The 13,899-nt window shown below is 51.7% G+C and overlaps 4 protein-coding genes and 3 non-coding genes across 7 annotated transcripts; 4 read left to right on the top strand and 3 right to left on the bottom strand.

The window, feature by feature from the left end:
- Nucleotides 1–47: 47 nt before the first annotated feature.
- On the top strand, nt 48–2,483 carry BO80DRAFT_445377 (phosphoribomutase PRM15; the record flags this gene model as incomplete). Its single annotated transcript, XM_025721488.1, has 10 exons — nt 48–68; nt 202–246; nt 329–407; nt 504–823; nt 876–894; nt 957–966; nt 1,017–1,197; nt 1,251–1,540; nt 1,596–2,272; nt 2,323–2,483. The coding sequence occupies 10 exons, from the start codon at nt 48–50 to the stop codon at nt 2,481–2,483; spliced, it is 1,803 nt and encodes a 600-aa protein (XP_025574991.1).
- Nucleotides 2,484–3,316: 833 nt separating this feature from the next.
- Nucleotides 3,317–3,388, top strand: BO80DRAFT_t173. The gene has a single exon. It is a non-coding gene; the product is annotated as a tRNA-Glu (tRNA).
- Nucleotides 3,389–3,531: 143 nt separating this feature from the next.
- On the bottom strand, nt 3,532–5,569 carry BO80DRAFT_94766 (dihydrolipoyl dehydrogenase). The gene is made up of 4 exons (XM_025724949.1): nt 5,284–5,569; nt 5,110–5,189; nt 4,559–5,041; nt 3,532–4,488 (listed from the first exon to the last, which is right to left on the bottom strand). Exons 1-4 carry the CDS (start codon nt 5,423–5,425, stop codon nt 3,649–3,651), a joined length of 1,545 nt encoding a protein of 514 aa, XP_025574990.1. The 5' UTR covers nt 5,426–5,569; the 3' UTR covers nt 3,532–3,648.
- Nucleotides 5,570–8,747: 3,178 nt separating this feature from the next.
- Nucleotides 8,748–10,941, top strand: BO80DRAFT_94743 (putative MFS monosaccharide transporter). Its single transcript, XM_025724948.1, has 7 exons — nt 8,748–9,281; nt 9,334–9,487; nt 9,532–9,923; nt 9,971–10,053; nt 10,139–10,367; nt 10,421–10,518; nt 10,569–10,941. Exons 1-7 carry the CDS (start codon nt 8,885–8,887, stop codon nt 10,842–10,844), a joined length of 1,629 nt encoding a protein of 542 aa, XP_025574989.1. The 5' UTR covers nt 8,748–8,884; the 3' UTR covers nt 10,845–10,941.
- A 122-nt stretch (nt 10,942–11,063) lies between these two features.
- BO80DRAFT_t174 lies at nt 11,064–11,150 on the top strand. The gene has a single exon. It is a non-coding gene; the product is annotated as a tRNA-Ala (tRNA).
- Nucleotides 11,151–11,624: 474 nt separating this feature from the next.
- Nucleotides 11,625–11,711, bottom strand: BO80DRAFT_t171. Its single transcript has one exon. It is a non-coding gene; the product is annotated as a tRNA-Ala (tRNA).
- Nucleotides 11,712–12,251: 540 nt separating this feature from the next.
- Nucleotides 12,252–13,727, bottom strand: BO80DRAFT_425476 (DUF1295 domain protein). The gene is made up of 2 exons (XM_025719528.1): nt 13,270–13,727; nt 12,252–13,216 (listed from the first exon to the last, which is right to left on the bottom strand). The coding sequence occupies exons 1-2, from the start codon at nt 13,639–13,641 to the stop codon at nt 12,470–12,472; spliced, it is 1,119 nt and encodes a 372-aa protein (XP_025574988.1). The 5' UTR covers nt 13,642–13,727; the 3' UTR covers nt 12,252–12,469.
- Nucleotides 13,728–13,899: the final 172 nt, after the last annotated feature.

Genomic DNA, 13,899 nt, shown 5'->3' with positions numbered 1-13,899 from the left:
CCGGTCCTTCCGTCCGTTCTGATCGTGTCAGCGTCGTATGATCCAAAATGCCCGCCAACCCAGGAGAGGTATAGTCAACCACTCACTACTCCCGGTGTGCGCGCGGCTACACCAGGCATCGAAGCTATCTATTATCATTTTTGTCTATCTACGATGTAGTGTGGATTGTTCTGACTCGGTCCGGCTGGCCCTCTTTAACAGGATTCCCTCTCGCCGCTGATCCAAAAATGGCTCGAGTGGGACCAGGTGAGTTCCCTGCATTTGTCATATCTCTTTCTGTCTCTCCACCACCGACACCACCTGCTAAATGCTAATCCCCCCATCCCAGGATCCCACCACCCGCGGGGAAATTGAGCGGCTCCGCGATGCGGGCGACTTGGCGGAGCTGCACCAACGCCTGCAAAAGAGTACGTGTGGGCTCGAGACTTGCTTCTTCTGATCTCCTCGTACCAATCTAGGCTCTGATTGCTCCCCTGCCTGTCATGTCTAATCGCACCCTGCAGGAATCCAGTTTGGAACCGCCGGTCTCCGGGGTCGGATGGCAGCAGGCTTCTCTTGCATGAACTCCTTGACCGTCATTCAGGCGTCCCAGGGCCTAGCCATGTACTTGAAGAACCACCACGGCGACATTGCTTCCTATGGCGTTGTCATTGGACATGATGCTCGCTATAATTCCGCCAAGTTTGCTGCCCTGGCCGCCAATGCTTTCATCGCACAGAAGATCCCGGTCTGGTTCTATTCCGAGCCTTCGGTTACTCCAACGGTGCCTTTCGGTGTAACCCAACTGCATGCCGCTGCAGGCATCATGGTTACGGCAAGCCATGTAAGGCTCCCCGCCAGATATTCGAAACTTCCGTAGCTAATACCTCTGGCAGAATCCGGCACATGATAATGGTAGGTCGACATAGTTTGCTCCTGAACAAGCTGGCCGGCTCACTGACAATGATGGTTCATAGGTTACAAAGTGTCTGGTTACGCTTTTCCAGCCTGTTTTGATTATGACTAACATGCTTCAGCTATTTTAAAAATGGTGCTCAGATCAATTCTCCCATGGATGCGGAGATAGCCCGATCCATTGAGGAGAACTTGGCCCCATGGCCCAACGCTTGGAAGGATCTGCAGCCGAGTGAATACCTGCGCGCCAAGTCGTACGACAATCTCCTGCCACACTACAACACGGCAGTATGGCAATATGCTGTGAGTCCGTCCATATGCTGTTTTCTTGCGCAACAGGGTTAACCGCTTGACAGACGTACACTGTCCGGGAATGGAAGCAGCCGCAGCCTTTTGTGTATACTCCTCTACACGGTGTTGGAGGCCTGGTATTCCCCAGCTTGTGCCGTTCAGTTGGTATCAATGATTTCACGGTCGTCGCAGAGCAAGAGAAACCGGATCCAGACTTCCCCACAGTGGCCTTTCCCAATCCTGAAGAGGCAGGGGCCCTCGATCTCGCGATGCAGACGGCGGACCGGGAGGGCAAAGACCTTATCATAGCACATGACCCAGATGCAGATCGCTTCGCTGCTGCTGAGAAAGTGGAGTATGTATTCGCTGGCCCCAGCTACCGAGCCTACGCTGATGCGACTCTGTTGTAGCGGAAAGTGGTTTAGCTTCACCGGAAATCATCTCGGAGTACTTCTCGCGTCACACCTTTTTGATTCCTTGGAGACGATCGACAGCGATACCCGAATCGCCGTGCTGAACTCGGCCGTCTCTACGTGCATGCTGGAGAAAATGGCCAAGGCCAAGGGCATGCATTACGAGGAAGCACTAACTGGCTTTAAGTGGATGGGCAACATAGCGCGCAGACTTGAGGAGCTGGGGTACTATGTACCATTTGCTTTTGAGGAAGCTCTTGGCTACATGTTCCCGGAGGTGTGCTATGACAAGGATGGCATCTCCGCTGCTATGGTTTTCTTGCTGGCCGAGGCCAAGTGGAAGGCACAGGGACTCACGCCTTACATGAAGCTTCAACAACTCTTCAAGGAACATGGACACCACGAAACCCTCAATACCTATATTCGCTCGTCAAACACCGATCTCACAATGAGTCTGTTCCAGAAAATTAGGTCTGGGCCTTTCGGCGCTGGAAAGTCCTTCGGTCCATTCAAGATTCAAAGGTGGCGGGACCTGACGGAGGGTTACGATTCCGGAACGGAAGACCACCGCCCGACGCTTCCAATTGACAAGAGTAGCCAGATGCTGACACTATGGCTGGATCGGGGTGTCAGATTCACCATCCGTGGCTCAGGCACAGAACCTAAAGTCAAGAGTAAGTTGCAACCGACCGGACCCTGACACAGTGCTAACGGAGTATGTTAGTCTATATTGAAAGCAGCGGGGCCTCGCGAGAACAAGCCATCGACGCTGTCCGTGACACATTTCTGACCGTTCTAAAAGAATGGGTTGAACCTTTTGCTTCCTCGATGGATTGGAGCAAGCAACAGATTACGTCCTCTGGCACTATCTTCCAGGTGGGGTAAGCAGCCAGAGATAGTAGTGATGTGCTTGGGCGATCTTTATGTTCACGAATGACCATAGAACACAGGGGCCTTGACTCCCCTTGTGTTGCCATTTCAGCAAGACCTGCATGAATACGACGCAATGAATCCACTGTGACTTTCCCAGGCAGTACCTTGACCTAGGGCCGTAGTAGGCCATGCGGGATCTACCTCTAGTCAGAGGTCTAGGCATCAAGCAGGGACGAGCTGGAAGGCCACCTATATCACAGCGAACTTGATGTAGCAGGTCAAGTCAGGCCGAGCTGTGACCCTCTCTATGTTAGCCAGCTTGCCTTACGCAACATTCAGAGATGTATAAGTCCGTAGAAGTCACCCAGTGCTATCCTTGCGACCTACATTTCGCTTCTCCTACCGCACAGCACCAATCCAATAGCGACTTGCAGGCCCTGCTGGACATATGCAAGCATCTGTCAACAATCAAACCTACCACCACTCCTCCCCAAAAGGGACACTCCTACCAAATATCTACAATTCTAGCAGAGTAGAGAGGACAGCAACACACTTTGCACACACACACACACACACACGTCCCTCACTCTTTAATAGATGGATTGATTGACCGATTGATTATTGATAATACGGTATAGCTTGATTACAAGGACGATTTAACTAACATCACGTCTACACTCTACGGATCGGGTGCCCGATGATTTGATTTGACTAAGAGAATCCACTGATGTGTTGATGCTGTAGTGGTGTTCTACTAAGACGACTAAATTGAACGATAATTGCTTTTTGTCTATTGAATTATTTGTGATTTATATATGCATTTTAAGGGTGATTCTTCAACAAGATCCGATATGGTGTAGTGGCTAACATCGCCGTCTCTCACACGGCAGCCGGGGGTTCGATTCCCCCTATCGGAGCTCAATTTCTCTTTTTGTTTTTCTTGACTCTTCCTATTAAAGAGAGAAGATGTATGGAGTAGAAGTGGCTACAATGGGATATGGTGGTGGATGAATTGTCATTTTGTCTATCAGGTGAAGGGTTTAATCAAGACTATTGATTCGTAAATCTGGATACACAACCAACAAAGGAAATATAATGATGTCAATGCTACACGGGATTGGCTAGCGGAGCTAGACTAGAGGGAAGATACAGGATGGCGTGGTTCATGGCAGGGTGCTTAGAAGTGGATGGCCTTGGAGTAGGTGGCCATGGCAGCCTCCTTGAAGGCCTCAGCCAGGGTAGGGTGAGCGTGGCAGGTGCGGGCAATGTCCTCGCAGGAGGCACCGTACTCAACAGCCAGGGTGGCCTCGGCGATCATCTCGCCGGCGTTGGGGCCAATGATGTGGACACCGAGGACACGGTCGGTCTCAGCATCGGCGATGAACTTGACCTGACCCTCAGTCTCGAGGTTGGTCTTGGCACGGGAGTTGGCGCTGAAGGGGAAGGTTCCGACGCGGTACTTGACGCCGGCGGCCTTGACCTCCTGCTCGTTCTGGCCAACCCAGGCGACTTCGGGGTGGGTGTACATGACGCTGGGGATGCAGCCGTAGTTGACGTGGCCGTAACCCTTCTTGATGTACTCGATGGCAGCGACGGCCTCCTCCTCGGCCTTGTGGGCAAGCATGGGTCCGAAAGTGCAGTCACCGATCACGCGGATGTGGGGGATCTTGGTGCGGTACTCCTGGTCGATGACCAGACGGCCGCGGTCGTCCTTCTCAATGCCGACGTTCTCCAGGGCAAGACCCTCGGTGTAGGGGCGACGACCGATGGCGACGAGGACGACATCCGCGTCGAGGGTCTCCTCCTTGCCACCCTTGGCGGACTCGACGTTAAGAGCGACATTAGCACCGCTGTCATCACCCTTGACAACCTTGGTGCCGGTCTTGAACTTGATACCCTGCTTCTGGAGGATCTTCTGAGCCTGCTTGGCGATGTCGGCATCCATACCGGGACCACCGATCTGGTTCAGGAACTCAACGACGGTAACCTCAGCACCGAGGCGGGACCAAACGGAGGCCTGTGAGAATGAAACTATGAGCATGGGCTTTCTGACGACAGAATCGAAAACTTATTTCCAGTGTACATACCATTTCCAGACCAATGATACCACCACCGATGACAATCATCTTCTTGGGGACCTCCTTCAGGGAGAGAGCACCAGTGCTGGTGATGATTCTCTTCTCATCGATGTTGAGGCCGGGGAAGGGGGTAGCCTCACTACCGGTGGCAATGAGGATGTTCTTGCCGCGCAGAGTCTGCTCACCACCCTCAAGGAGGTTGACCTTGACGGTGTTCTGGTCAACGAAGGCACCAGTACCCTTGAAGTAGTCGACGCCGTTCTTCTTGAACAGGAACTCGATACCCTTGGTCAGGCCCTCCACGGAGGTGTCCTTGGCCTTCATCATCTGCTCGAGGTTGAGCTTGACATCACCGACCTCGATACCGCGCTTTTTCGTGTCGTGGAGGATCTGGTGGTAGAGGTGGGAGTTGTTCAGCAGGGATTTCGAGGGGATACAGCCGACGTTCAGGCAAGTACCACCCAGACGGCCACGCTTCTCGATACATGCGGTCTGTCGGAATGTAGCAGTTAGCGGACTAGTTCCAGCCGGAGCACTTCGGGGACCGATATAGATCGCACCTTCAGGCCCTCCTGACCGGCCTTGATAGCAGCAACGTATCCAGCGACACCACCACCGATGATAACAAGATCGTGCTCGCCTATGCACAACGGCTGATGATTAGCCGGAGTCGTTCCTCGGGAGCGCAGGCACCGCCCGCGACAGGGAGGTCGCACCGCGGGGAGGTCACCTACCTGATTCAGAGGCATAGCCACGTTGTGAGCGTCCGAAGACGGCGAGAGAGGGAGCAGCGACAAAGTTGGTAGGGACGGCCTTAGGACCGGCAGAGCGGAGGACAGCCCGCGGCGTCGCCCGCGGCAAAAGACTCCGGAACATGGTGAAAAGGAGGAGAAAAGGCCAAGGAAAAAGTCGGAGGTGTTATAAAAGGCAGCAGACAACCAATCCTCCCAGTGAACAAGCAACGGAGGAGAGGGGAGGGGGCAATTGCGGGTGGAAGGAGACGGGTTCAGGTGGTTAAAAGGATGATAGGGAAAAACGATGTTGGGACAAGAAGCTTTCTGGAGGTTCGCCAGCAAAAGCTGGCGGCCCGGTATCGATACTGTATCCCTCGCGTATGTAATCATCCGCCCCAGCGACCGTCGGGTCAACTCGGCTAACCTTTGCCATGTTGCCGGGGCCCTGTAGAACCGGATTTCCGCTGCAGGCACGGCCTCCTCTGTCCCCAGGGAATTCTCCTGGATCAGACCTCCGGTGCTTTGTCTGTGTTGCTCGATGCAGAGCGTGTGAGGCCGTGCCGGTGGTAAGCCCGCCTGGATACCGGTCAGTGTTACGGCCCAAAATACCTCATAGAACTACCCGAATGGGTAAGGAACCAGACTCTCACCCGTTTCGAGTCACAATGATGAGGGAAACACTGCAGTGCCCGTCTTCACTGCAGCGCCCCCTCCAGTGAGACCTGCATCCCGTGCTCTCCGGCACCTTGAATGAGCAAACTTACCACCCTCGCTAGTCTCCGCGGGTAACTGGCCAAGCACCTGACGCCATAAAGGCTATCGTCGGCATACGTCAAGCCCCTCCGCTCTTGGACCAGTGCACCGCACCTAAAGGTCATCCATGGTCTCCGGCCGGAGATCATTGGACTGGAGGGGGGAGCGAGGTGACTGGCTCGGAATTAATCTAAGCCCATCTGTCTCGGTGTGCTGGGTGCGTGCATGGTGTGGCTCGGGTGAGCTTTGGATGATATGACGTGGGTAGCATTGGTAGAGCGCATCTTTCGGAGCATGGACATCCGTGGTTCAAAACTAGGTATCAGAAAGCTCACTTGCGTGGAGATCGTGGACTTTATCAGCCAGACTACAGATTTTGGGCCGCTTGAGTCAACGGGATTGCTCCCCGATGGCAGGCTTGGCAATTGATTCCTGGAGAAACCGGATTTCAGTGGCGCCCGATTGGAGGGGTTTCAACTGTCAAGGCACTGGGGATCGTCTGTATTGTGTTTGTAGACTTTATCCTCGGCAGCCATCTGATACTTTGTAGATCCGGAAATATATTGTTTCGCTCAAGGTTCTATCCGATATCAAGAACCGAGGGGCGGGGACTGCCTGTAGTACTCTATACCCCTGTAGACTGAACCAATCAATGGTCGAATCGAGTCCTAGAGCTGTGTCAATATCAGTACCTAGATACCAAATAAAACCAACAATCGTTTGAAGTCACCAAGCAGATCTACCCTTTATTCCAGGTGGAGCAATGGGTTACCGTACAGAGTTTAGCGGCCAAGTATATAGATCTGGCATATGGCATATGGCAGTTCGCTTGTCCGGAAACTTCAACCAATCCAGAGGGGCCCGTCGTCTCTGTTCTCTGTATAGATTGTGTCGATCTTCCTTCCCTGTTGCAGTGGATGGCAGTTGGAACGTTCACCTTCCTGGAATTCTCCACACGCAAGGACTACATAAGCCCCAGTGTTGCTAACCCAGCCATGTTGGAGTGCGCTCATGGACCCAAACCACCATGCAGAATCAAAGTATCAAGCTGATATAAGCGTTCCTGGGCCACAAATCAAAACAACAATCGTCATTTTCGACTCACTTGCAAACTGACCTTATACAGGGCCAGAAAATGTTTCCATTGTCGCACCATATTGACTCGAAGTCTTTTATACTTCGTACCAATAGAGATCTCCATGACGGATTCACAGAGCTGCTTGTTAGCTATAATTTAGGCTCAGAGCCGTTCATTCATCTTGGGTAAAAGGATATTTAGCAACTGCAAAGTGGCGGTTGCGAGAACAAGGTGAGCTTCATGATGGATGGGTTTACTACTAGAACGACAAACCTACCTGGGATTAATATGATAGCTATGGTGTTTCCAAACACACAACCTACCCAGTCATATAGGGAATACCATTGCATCCAGTCTGAACAAGAGCATCCGTTGTTGGAGTGAATGGTATTTTGAGTGACAGTACGGTGACTTGGAAGTGAGCCGATAGCCAGGAGGTATCCCATCATCACCAGCATGCATGTAATACTCACAATACACTATCAGTCATAACGACAGAGGCATGATGCATCATTGAGAGGGCTATAACTTCACGACAGTACCCACCTGGCAGTCTTGGATGGCTGCAATACTTCATCTGTCCTTTGAAAGCTTACCCATCTACCTCACTTACCTCCTGACCAAACATAATCATGCCCACTGACTGGTTATACCGCTTAGCCATCACTGCAATTACTTCTCTTTCTGGATCACCTTGAGTAAGCAAACTGATAACCAAGTACAAAGCTCAGCAGAGGCCGTTGTATTCGGTGACAAGGATTCCATCCTTGAGACCAGCAAAACCCACATAGAGGGAAGAGAATTGTGCACAACGAACGACATATTTCCACCATAGCAGAAGAATGTGGCTTCTGTCTTCCATAAATGTTGATCCCTCGTACCAACTGGTGATGGGACTGGGTCACGGAATTGCCCGAAGAGGGATGTCGGAGGAGTTCCGCCGCAGCATCTCCGGATTCCCTCTTTTGCGCCGTCATCCCCCACCCGCCTAACCAACATCCCCGGACCATCCCCACAATCCACTCCATCCGCTTCTCTCAAGGCCCGATTCATGAGGACTGACTGGCCTGGGCCCCTCCACACGACTGCCAATCGCTCAATCTTATCGCTGGTTCTCCGTGCCCCGCCGATTTCATCACACAATGGGTGATTCCCCCCAGGTGCAGGTGCCAGCCCCAGATGTTGCCTTTCGAGCAGCCGGGCTTGATTTAATTAGCCGATCCTGTCTTTTCTTACACGCCATCATGGAATCACGGCAGCATTCTGCGTTTCTCCGAATTTCGGGCATTAGATCAGAATCCTTCGGGCTGCAGCTCGGGAGGATAGCCACTGGCCGGATTACCGATTTGGACTCGTCTGCGTCCCGGTCTGGGGTCGATTCCCACCCTTCGCCCCCAGACTTTCTCGTGCGGGCCCCGTATTCGACTGGTGTCCTTGATTCGGGTGGAACCGAGCCCTTGATGTGGCTGTTTGATTTCCTCCCACCCGGGATGTAACCATATTCGACTCTTCGGGCTGGCACCCCGGCCCTATGCCGTGGGCTTGCTTCCTGGAAACTGGTCGATCGTCAGGCGCAAATCGAAGCGGTGCCGCTTGCAGCTCTGACTATTTAACCATCGTGTGACCCCACTATCTTAGTAGCCTGGTCTCTTATTCCCATGTGGTCCTATACAGTGGTCGGTTTGTCCGCAGTCCCTCGATCGAAGAAAAACGTTTGGCCCCTACATACTCTGTCCACATACTCTAAGCACACGTTCTGGCATAGTCACCATGAGTGACTTGATACCATCATGGAATATCGTCCACAAATTGGAGAAGCGCAATCTTCTCATCGCTATCAACTGTGTCGCAGCCTTGTCGATCCTATTCTTCGGATATGATCAGGGGATGATGTCGGGGGTGAACAACTCCAAGAACTATATCGATCTTATGGGTTTCGGCTACACCAAAGTGGTAGATGGAGAGCTCACCCCAGTTGTCACCGACAGTCTGCTGCAAGGCGGGATCGTGTCTGTCTACTACTTGGGCACTTTGTGTGGTGCGCTGATCGGTGGCTGGATTGGTGATAGAATTGGCAGAATCAGGACTATCGCCTCAGGCACGGTTTGGGCGGTCTTGGGGGCTTCTTTGCAGTGTGCAGCTCAAAATCATAATTGGATGATCTGCTGTGAGTAACCCATAATGCCCACCAAGTCATCCTGCTGACGTATTCACTGCAGCACGTTTCATTAACGGTATTGGGACGGGAATTCTGAACGCTATTGTGCCAGTCTGGGCTACGGAGACAGCTGAGCATACCTCCCGTGGAAAGTTTATTGCGATTGAATTCACCCTTAATATATTCGGTGTTGTGGTGGCCTATTGGCTGGAGTTGTACGTATTCGTTGCATTTCTTGGGGCTTTTCTAATCAGTCCAGTGGTCTGTCCTTTATCGATGGCGGCAAATCTGCATTCCGCTGGCGCTTTCCCATCGCGTTCCAGATCATCTTCTTGCTTCTCCTGTTCGTTTCGGTCTGGTTCTTCCCCGAGTCGCCGCGCTGGCTGGTTAAAGTCGGTCGTGAGCAAGAAGCACGTTATATCCTTGGTCGTCTTAGAGGGAGTACTGGGGATGACGCTGTCCGCGCTGAAGCCGAGTTTCGAGATATCCAGGGTGTCGCAGAAATGGAACGATCGATGAACCACAGCACTTCGTACCTTTCTATGCTTTTCGGCTACAAAACCGGCAAGTTACACCTTGGGCGGCGCGTGCAGCTCGTCATCTGGCTGCAGATCATGCAAGAATGGGTTGGTATTGCGGGTGTCACTGTTTGTATGTTGAACTCCGACACATGTATTGGGCCAGTCTAACGAGGACAGATGCGCCCACTATCTTTAGCATTGCTGGATTCGACTCCATGAAGAGTCAATGGCTCAGCGGACTGAACAATGTCTTCTACATGGTAAGTACTCCGTCATGATCTTTGAACACATACGCTCTCTTTGATCTCTCGCCACTCCAGCCCAACCCTCTCGCTAACGAGTCAGTTTGCTACCCTTATCTGTGTCTTCACGCTCGATCGTATCGGTCGCCGGTGGACCCTTTACTGGGGAGCCGTCGGTCAAGGCATCGCCATGTTCCTCGCCGGAGGCTTCTCCCGATTGGCAATCAATGCACGAGATTCGGGTGATGCAGCGCGCGCCAGTTCATTTGGAGCTGCTGCTGCTGCAATGATATTCATCTTCACTTCCGTCTTCGGAGCGACATGGCTGACAGGTACATTATGCACCCTCTCTTCAACAGACCCTCACTAACATGTACACGTGCAGTGCCATGGATCTATCCCGCGGAGATCTACCCGTTGGCCGTGCGAGCCCGCGGAAACGCCTGGGGTGTCGTTGGATGGAGTATCGGGAACGGATGGCTGGTGAGTTGATCTTCCGATCCTTCGACACTCAAAGCAAGCTAACCGGTTAGACACTACTTTGCCCGGTGATGTTCAGCGCCATCGGCGAGAAAACGCTGTATGTATTTGCAGCTAGCAACGTTATCACAATCCCGATGGTATGGGCGCTCTACCCGGAGAGTAACCAGCGGACCTTGGAGGACATGGACCTGCTTTTCGCATCAGATAGCCCATGGGTGTGGGATGCCGAGAAGACCTTTGCGCGATTGAAGGCAGAGAATCCGGGGTACGTGGAGACGGCAGCTCGGAAGGGAAGCGTAGCGGTCGAGCATGTGCAGGAAGTATGATGAGCCCCCCTGACAGCTCAGCCTTGGCCGATGATACACCGTCTATACACACAATTCAAGATAGAAAGCGAAATACATATTAAATCGCTTCATGAAATCCCTCTGTAATGTAACGCATGAATCTCCCAACAAATCAACTGAAAATCACTCGATCTGCTACATTGTTCGAAAGATTATTTGCATATAGAGCAACAGTTGTGAACTTTAACCACAATCACTGGGGTTATAGCTCAGTGGTAGAGCGCTCGCTTTGCATTTCTACAGCTAAAATGCGAGAGGTCAAGGGTTCGATCCCCTTTGACTCCATATTTTTGGGCCCATCTCGATGGTCCCATCTATGTTTTTGCGGGATATCGAGCCCCCCCACAGTCAAGTCCACGAAGCAGCAATTATTTACTTTATATATATAAGAAGTGCCCACAACAGAAACATGCTGATGATTCTAGATAGCCCAGCCGCTATTGCGGCTGAATGTTCCGAATGGAAACATGTGGGGAGATTGCAAATTAGTATTCCATTGATGCCTGTGTTCTTTCTTATCGAGACTTAGACAGTTGGACAAGACACCAGATCATAAAGCTATAATAATACATACATACCAGAAATGATATCATAGCCTATTTTTATCCGATTTGTCGACTCATTCATCAAGTTGAGGGAATCCATAGAGCTGTGAGAGTGAGTACTGAGTATTGCAGCTGCTAAGCCCAGTGGGGGCACCACCATACACCAGCACCGGCGCTAGTAACAACAGCAACAACAGAACGAAAAACAAAAAGATGGAGTCAAAGGGGATCGAACCCTTGACCTCTCGCATTTTAGCTGTAGAAATGCAAAGCGAGCGCTCTACCACTGAGCTATAACCCCAGGTAGATGGAATTTGTGATTACATAAGGTTATATATAGATGGGTCGAGGGATCTGGGTTAGGTTTTGTGTTTTGAGGTATGATTTCCATCGCTCCGTTGTTGGTTGTTGGGGTTACTCGACCGCTTTGTTGATGAGGTTTGCTGTTGGACGGTATGGGATGCATCGTTCAGCTTGACTTGTCCGGAGTATACAGGAGGGCTATGAGAGACTGTCTCTATTGTTGGTGTAGTTATTGATGAATGGTAGAAGTTGCCTTGTGGGCTCTGGTCATTCTGGGCTATGCAATGATTGGACTGCTTTCGGATACATATAGTTAAGCTAGAGGAATTTCTTATAAATACATGGTTTGGCAGGTTTTGTTTCAACCACAGAGTCGAAGCTGTATGGTATAATATAGAACGTAATTATCCAGGTATAGGAGGTTCAAATTACTCTGTTATTTTGAATCCTGTTGCCATCGCTCTCTACAATAAGAATGGAAGCGAGAGGGCTGTCCAACATGAACGCAGGTCGTCGAGACCCAAGTCCAGCTGGTTGCTTCTTCAATGGCAAACTTTTCATAGATTTGTCAAGATGTTAAGAGCGAAGATAAAGGTATATGCAAAAAGCAGATGATAATCTTTTCCGAAAAATCCAACACCAGAATATGTACTCCAAATAACTCAAAGCATCAAAAGCCCAGATAAATAAATATATTGAACACCCACAACAAAATAGATAGGCTAATAACAGCCTAAATCATCAGCCATACTCTAATCACTGGCTCTTCTTGTCTGCCTCCTGAACAGTCTGCTCGCCATTGTCAGTCTCGGTGACCTGGCGAGTCTTCTTCTTGCCGCTGCGCTTGTACTTGGGCTTGATCGACAGACGGGGAATGAACCGTCCCACACGAGCCTGATACTCGCGGTATTCGGGGTACTTGCTGGCGCTGATCGACTCGGTGAGACGAGTGCTACCCTGGAAGATGAGAAGATAGCCCAAGAGGCCAATGCCAGTCCACTGGACGTAGGACTCGGTGCGGTAGGCGTTCCAAAGATAGAGGGTAAGCCAGATGAGCTGCTCACAGAGAAAGTTCGGGTGGCGAGACAGAGACCACAAGCCACTGACGACGAATCCGCGCTCCAGATCCTCGGGGTCAAACTGCCCCTTGTACTGGTCAGGGATCCGCGCCGTCTTCTGGTAGTTATGCTTGGCGGTCTGGAAATTCCATTGCTGCTGGTCGGCAAAGTATTCAATGATGATGAAGAAGAAAGCGACCCGAGAGAAGATGAGGTCGGGGAGCTCAAAGGACTTCTGATCCGACAGGCGCGAGAGAAGGAGGAAATTGTAGGTCGGGGCCGTGATAAAGAGCAGCAGCAAGGACTGTGCTAGGCTGATAAAGAGGATGTTGAAGATGAAGAAGACGAATCGGTTGTTGACCTTGGCGCGCACGATCTGCCAGCGGTAGTCCTCCGAGCCGATAGAGTAGCCACCTCTGCGCCAATAGTTGAACGTCAAGCGGACCTGCACGAATTAGCACAGGTGTAAGTGATCAGATGAGAAACACGGGGACCTACACTCCAAAGCAAGGAGATGGCGGCGATGGTATCCAAGCTCTGAGTCCGGAGACCCGACAGGCGTGCCCAGACAGCGAAGTGCACATTGTACACGGATGGGAGGATGCTCCAGAACCGGTCAACCTGCGAGTAGTTCCGGTTGATTTCTGAGGTGATCAGGAATAGGGCCGACAGGAATAGACTGAAGGCAAGGGCCGTGATAAAAGGGTTGGTGGAGAGATAGATGTCCTTGAGGATGTCCACATCCTTGGTCGCCGCCGCCAGCTGCAGTCGCTCGGGAAGCGCAGTGATTTGCGACAGGAAAGGTAGGACAGTGTGGCCGAAGGATGCACAGTCGGCGACGGACTTGACGTCAGGGAGTGGTAGCGCCATCTCGGTAAGCTGGACTGGAGTCAGTTGCTGCTGGGGTGATGGAAAAGCTCTCGCATGTGAGTGGAGAGCACCGGTGGGAAAAGGTGGGATGGGGAAAACAACAACAACATCCCGGAAACCCAAACAACACAGCGTTATGGCCGAGCAACGGCCTGGTAGATGCCTCAGGCAGACACAGCTTCCCGGAGCTCAGGCATACAGGCACCAAGGCATCTCGGTATCATCCCGTGACTCGCGTCTTTTCGCGTTCGAGGCAAA

This window comes from Aspergillus ibericus (assembly GCF_003184845.1).
Source record: "Aspergillus ibericus CBS 121593 unplaced genomic scaffold BO80scaffold_21, whole genome shotgun sequence".
NCBI lineage: Eukaryota > Fungi > Ascomycota > Eurotiomycetes > Eurotiales > Aspergillaceae > Aspergillus > Aspergillus ibericus.
Note: the sequence above shows the minus strand (reverse complement) of the source record. Positions and strands in the feature narration are given on the sequence as shown.

What these genes read in the sequence shown, in the direction of transcription:
- BO80DRAFT_94766 (XM_025724949.1), bottom strand. Translation starts at nt 5,425, where the DNA reads ATGTTCCGGAGTCTTTTGCCGCGGGCGACGCCGCGGGCTGTCCTCCGC. An exon ending in CCGGTCAGGAGGGCCTGAAG is followed by an intron (nt 5,042 to 5,109) that starts GTGCGATCTATA and finishes ACATTCCGACAG; the next exon opens with ACCGCATGTATCGAGAAGCG. An exon ending in GTATCATTGGTCTGGAAATG is followed by an intron (nt 4,489 to 4,558) that starts GTATGTACACTG and finishes TCATTCTCACAG; the next exon opens with GCCTCCGTTTGGTCCCGCCT.
- BO80DRAFT_94743 (XM_025724948.1), top strand. Translation starts at nt 8,885, where the DNA reads ATGAGTGACTTGATACCATCATGGAATATCGTCCACAAATTGGAGAAG. An exon ending in TCATAATTGGATGATCTGCT is followed by an intron (nt 9,282 to 9,333) that starts GTGAGTAACCCA and finishes TATTCACTGCAG; the next exon opens with CACGTTTCATTAACGGTATT. An exon ending in GTATCGGGAACGGATGGCTG is followed by an intron (nt 10,519 to 10,568) that starts GTGAGTTGATCT and finishes CTAACCGGTTAG; the next exon opens with ACACTACTTTGCCCGGTGAT.
- BO80DRAFT_425476 (XM_025719528.1), bottom strand. Translation starts at nt 13,641, where the DNA reads ATGGCGCTACCACTCCCTGACGTCAAGTCCGTCGCCGACTGTGCATCC. An exon ending in CCATCTCCTTGCTTTGGAGT is followed by an intron (nt 13,217 to 13,269) that starts GTAGGTCCCCGT and finishes TAATTCGTGCAG; the next exon opens with GTCCGCTTGACGTTCAACTA.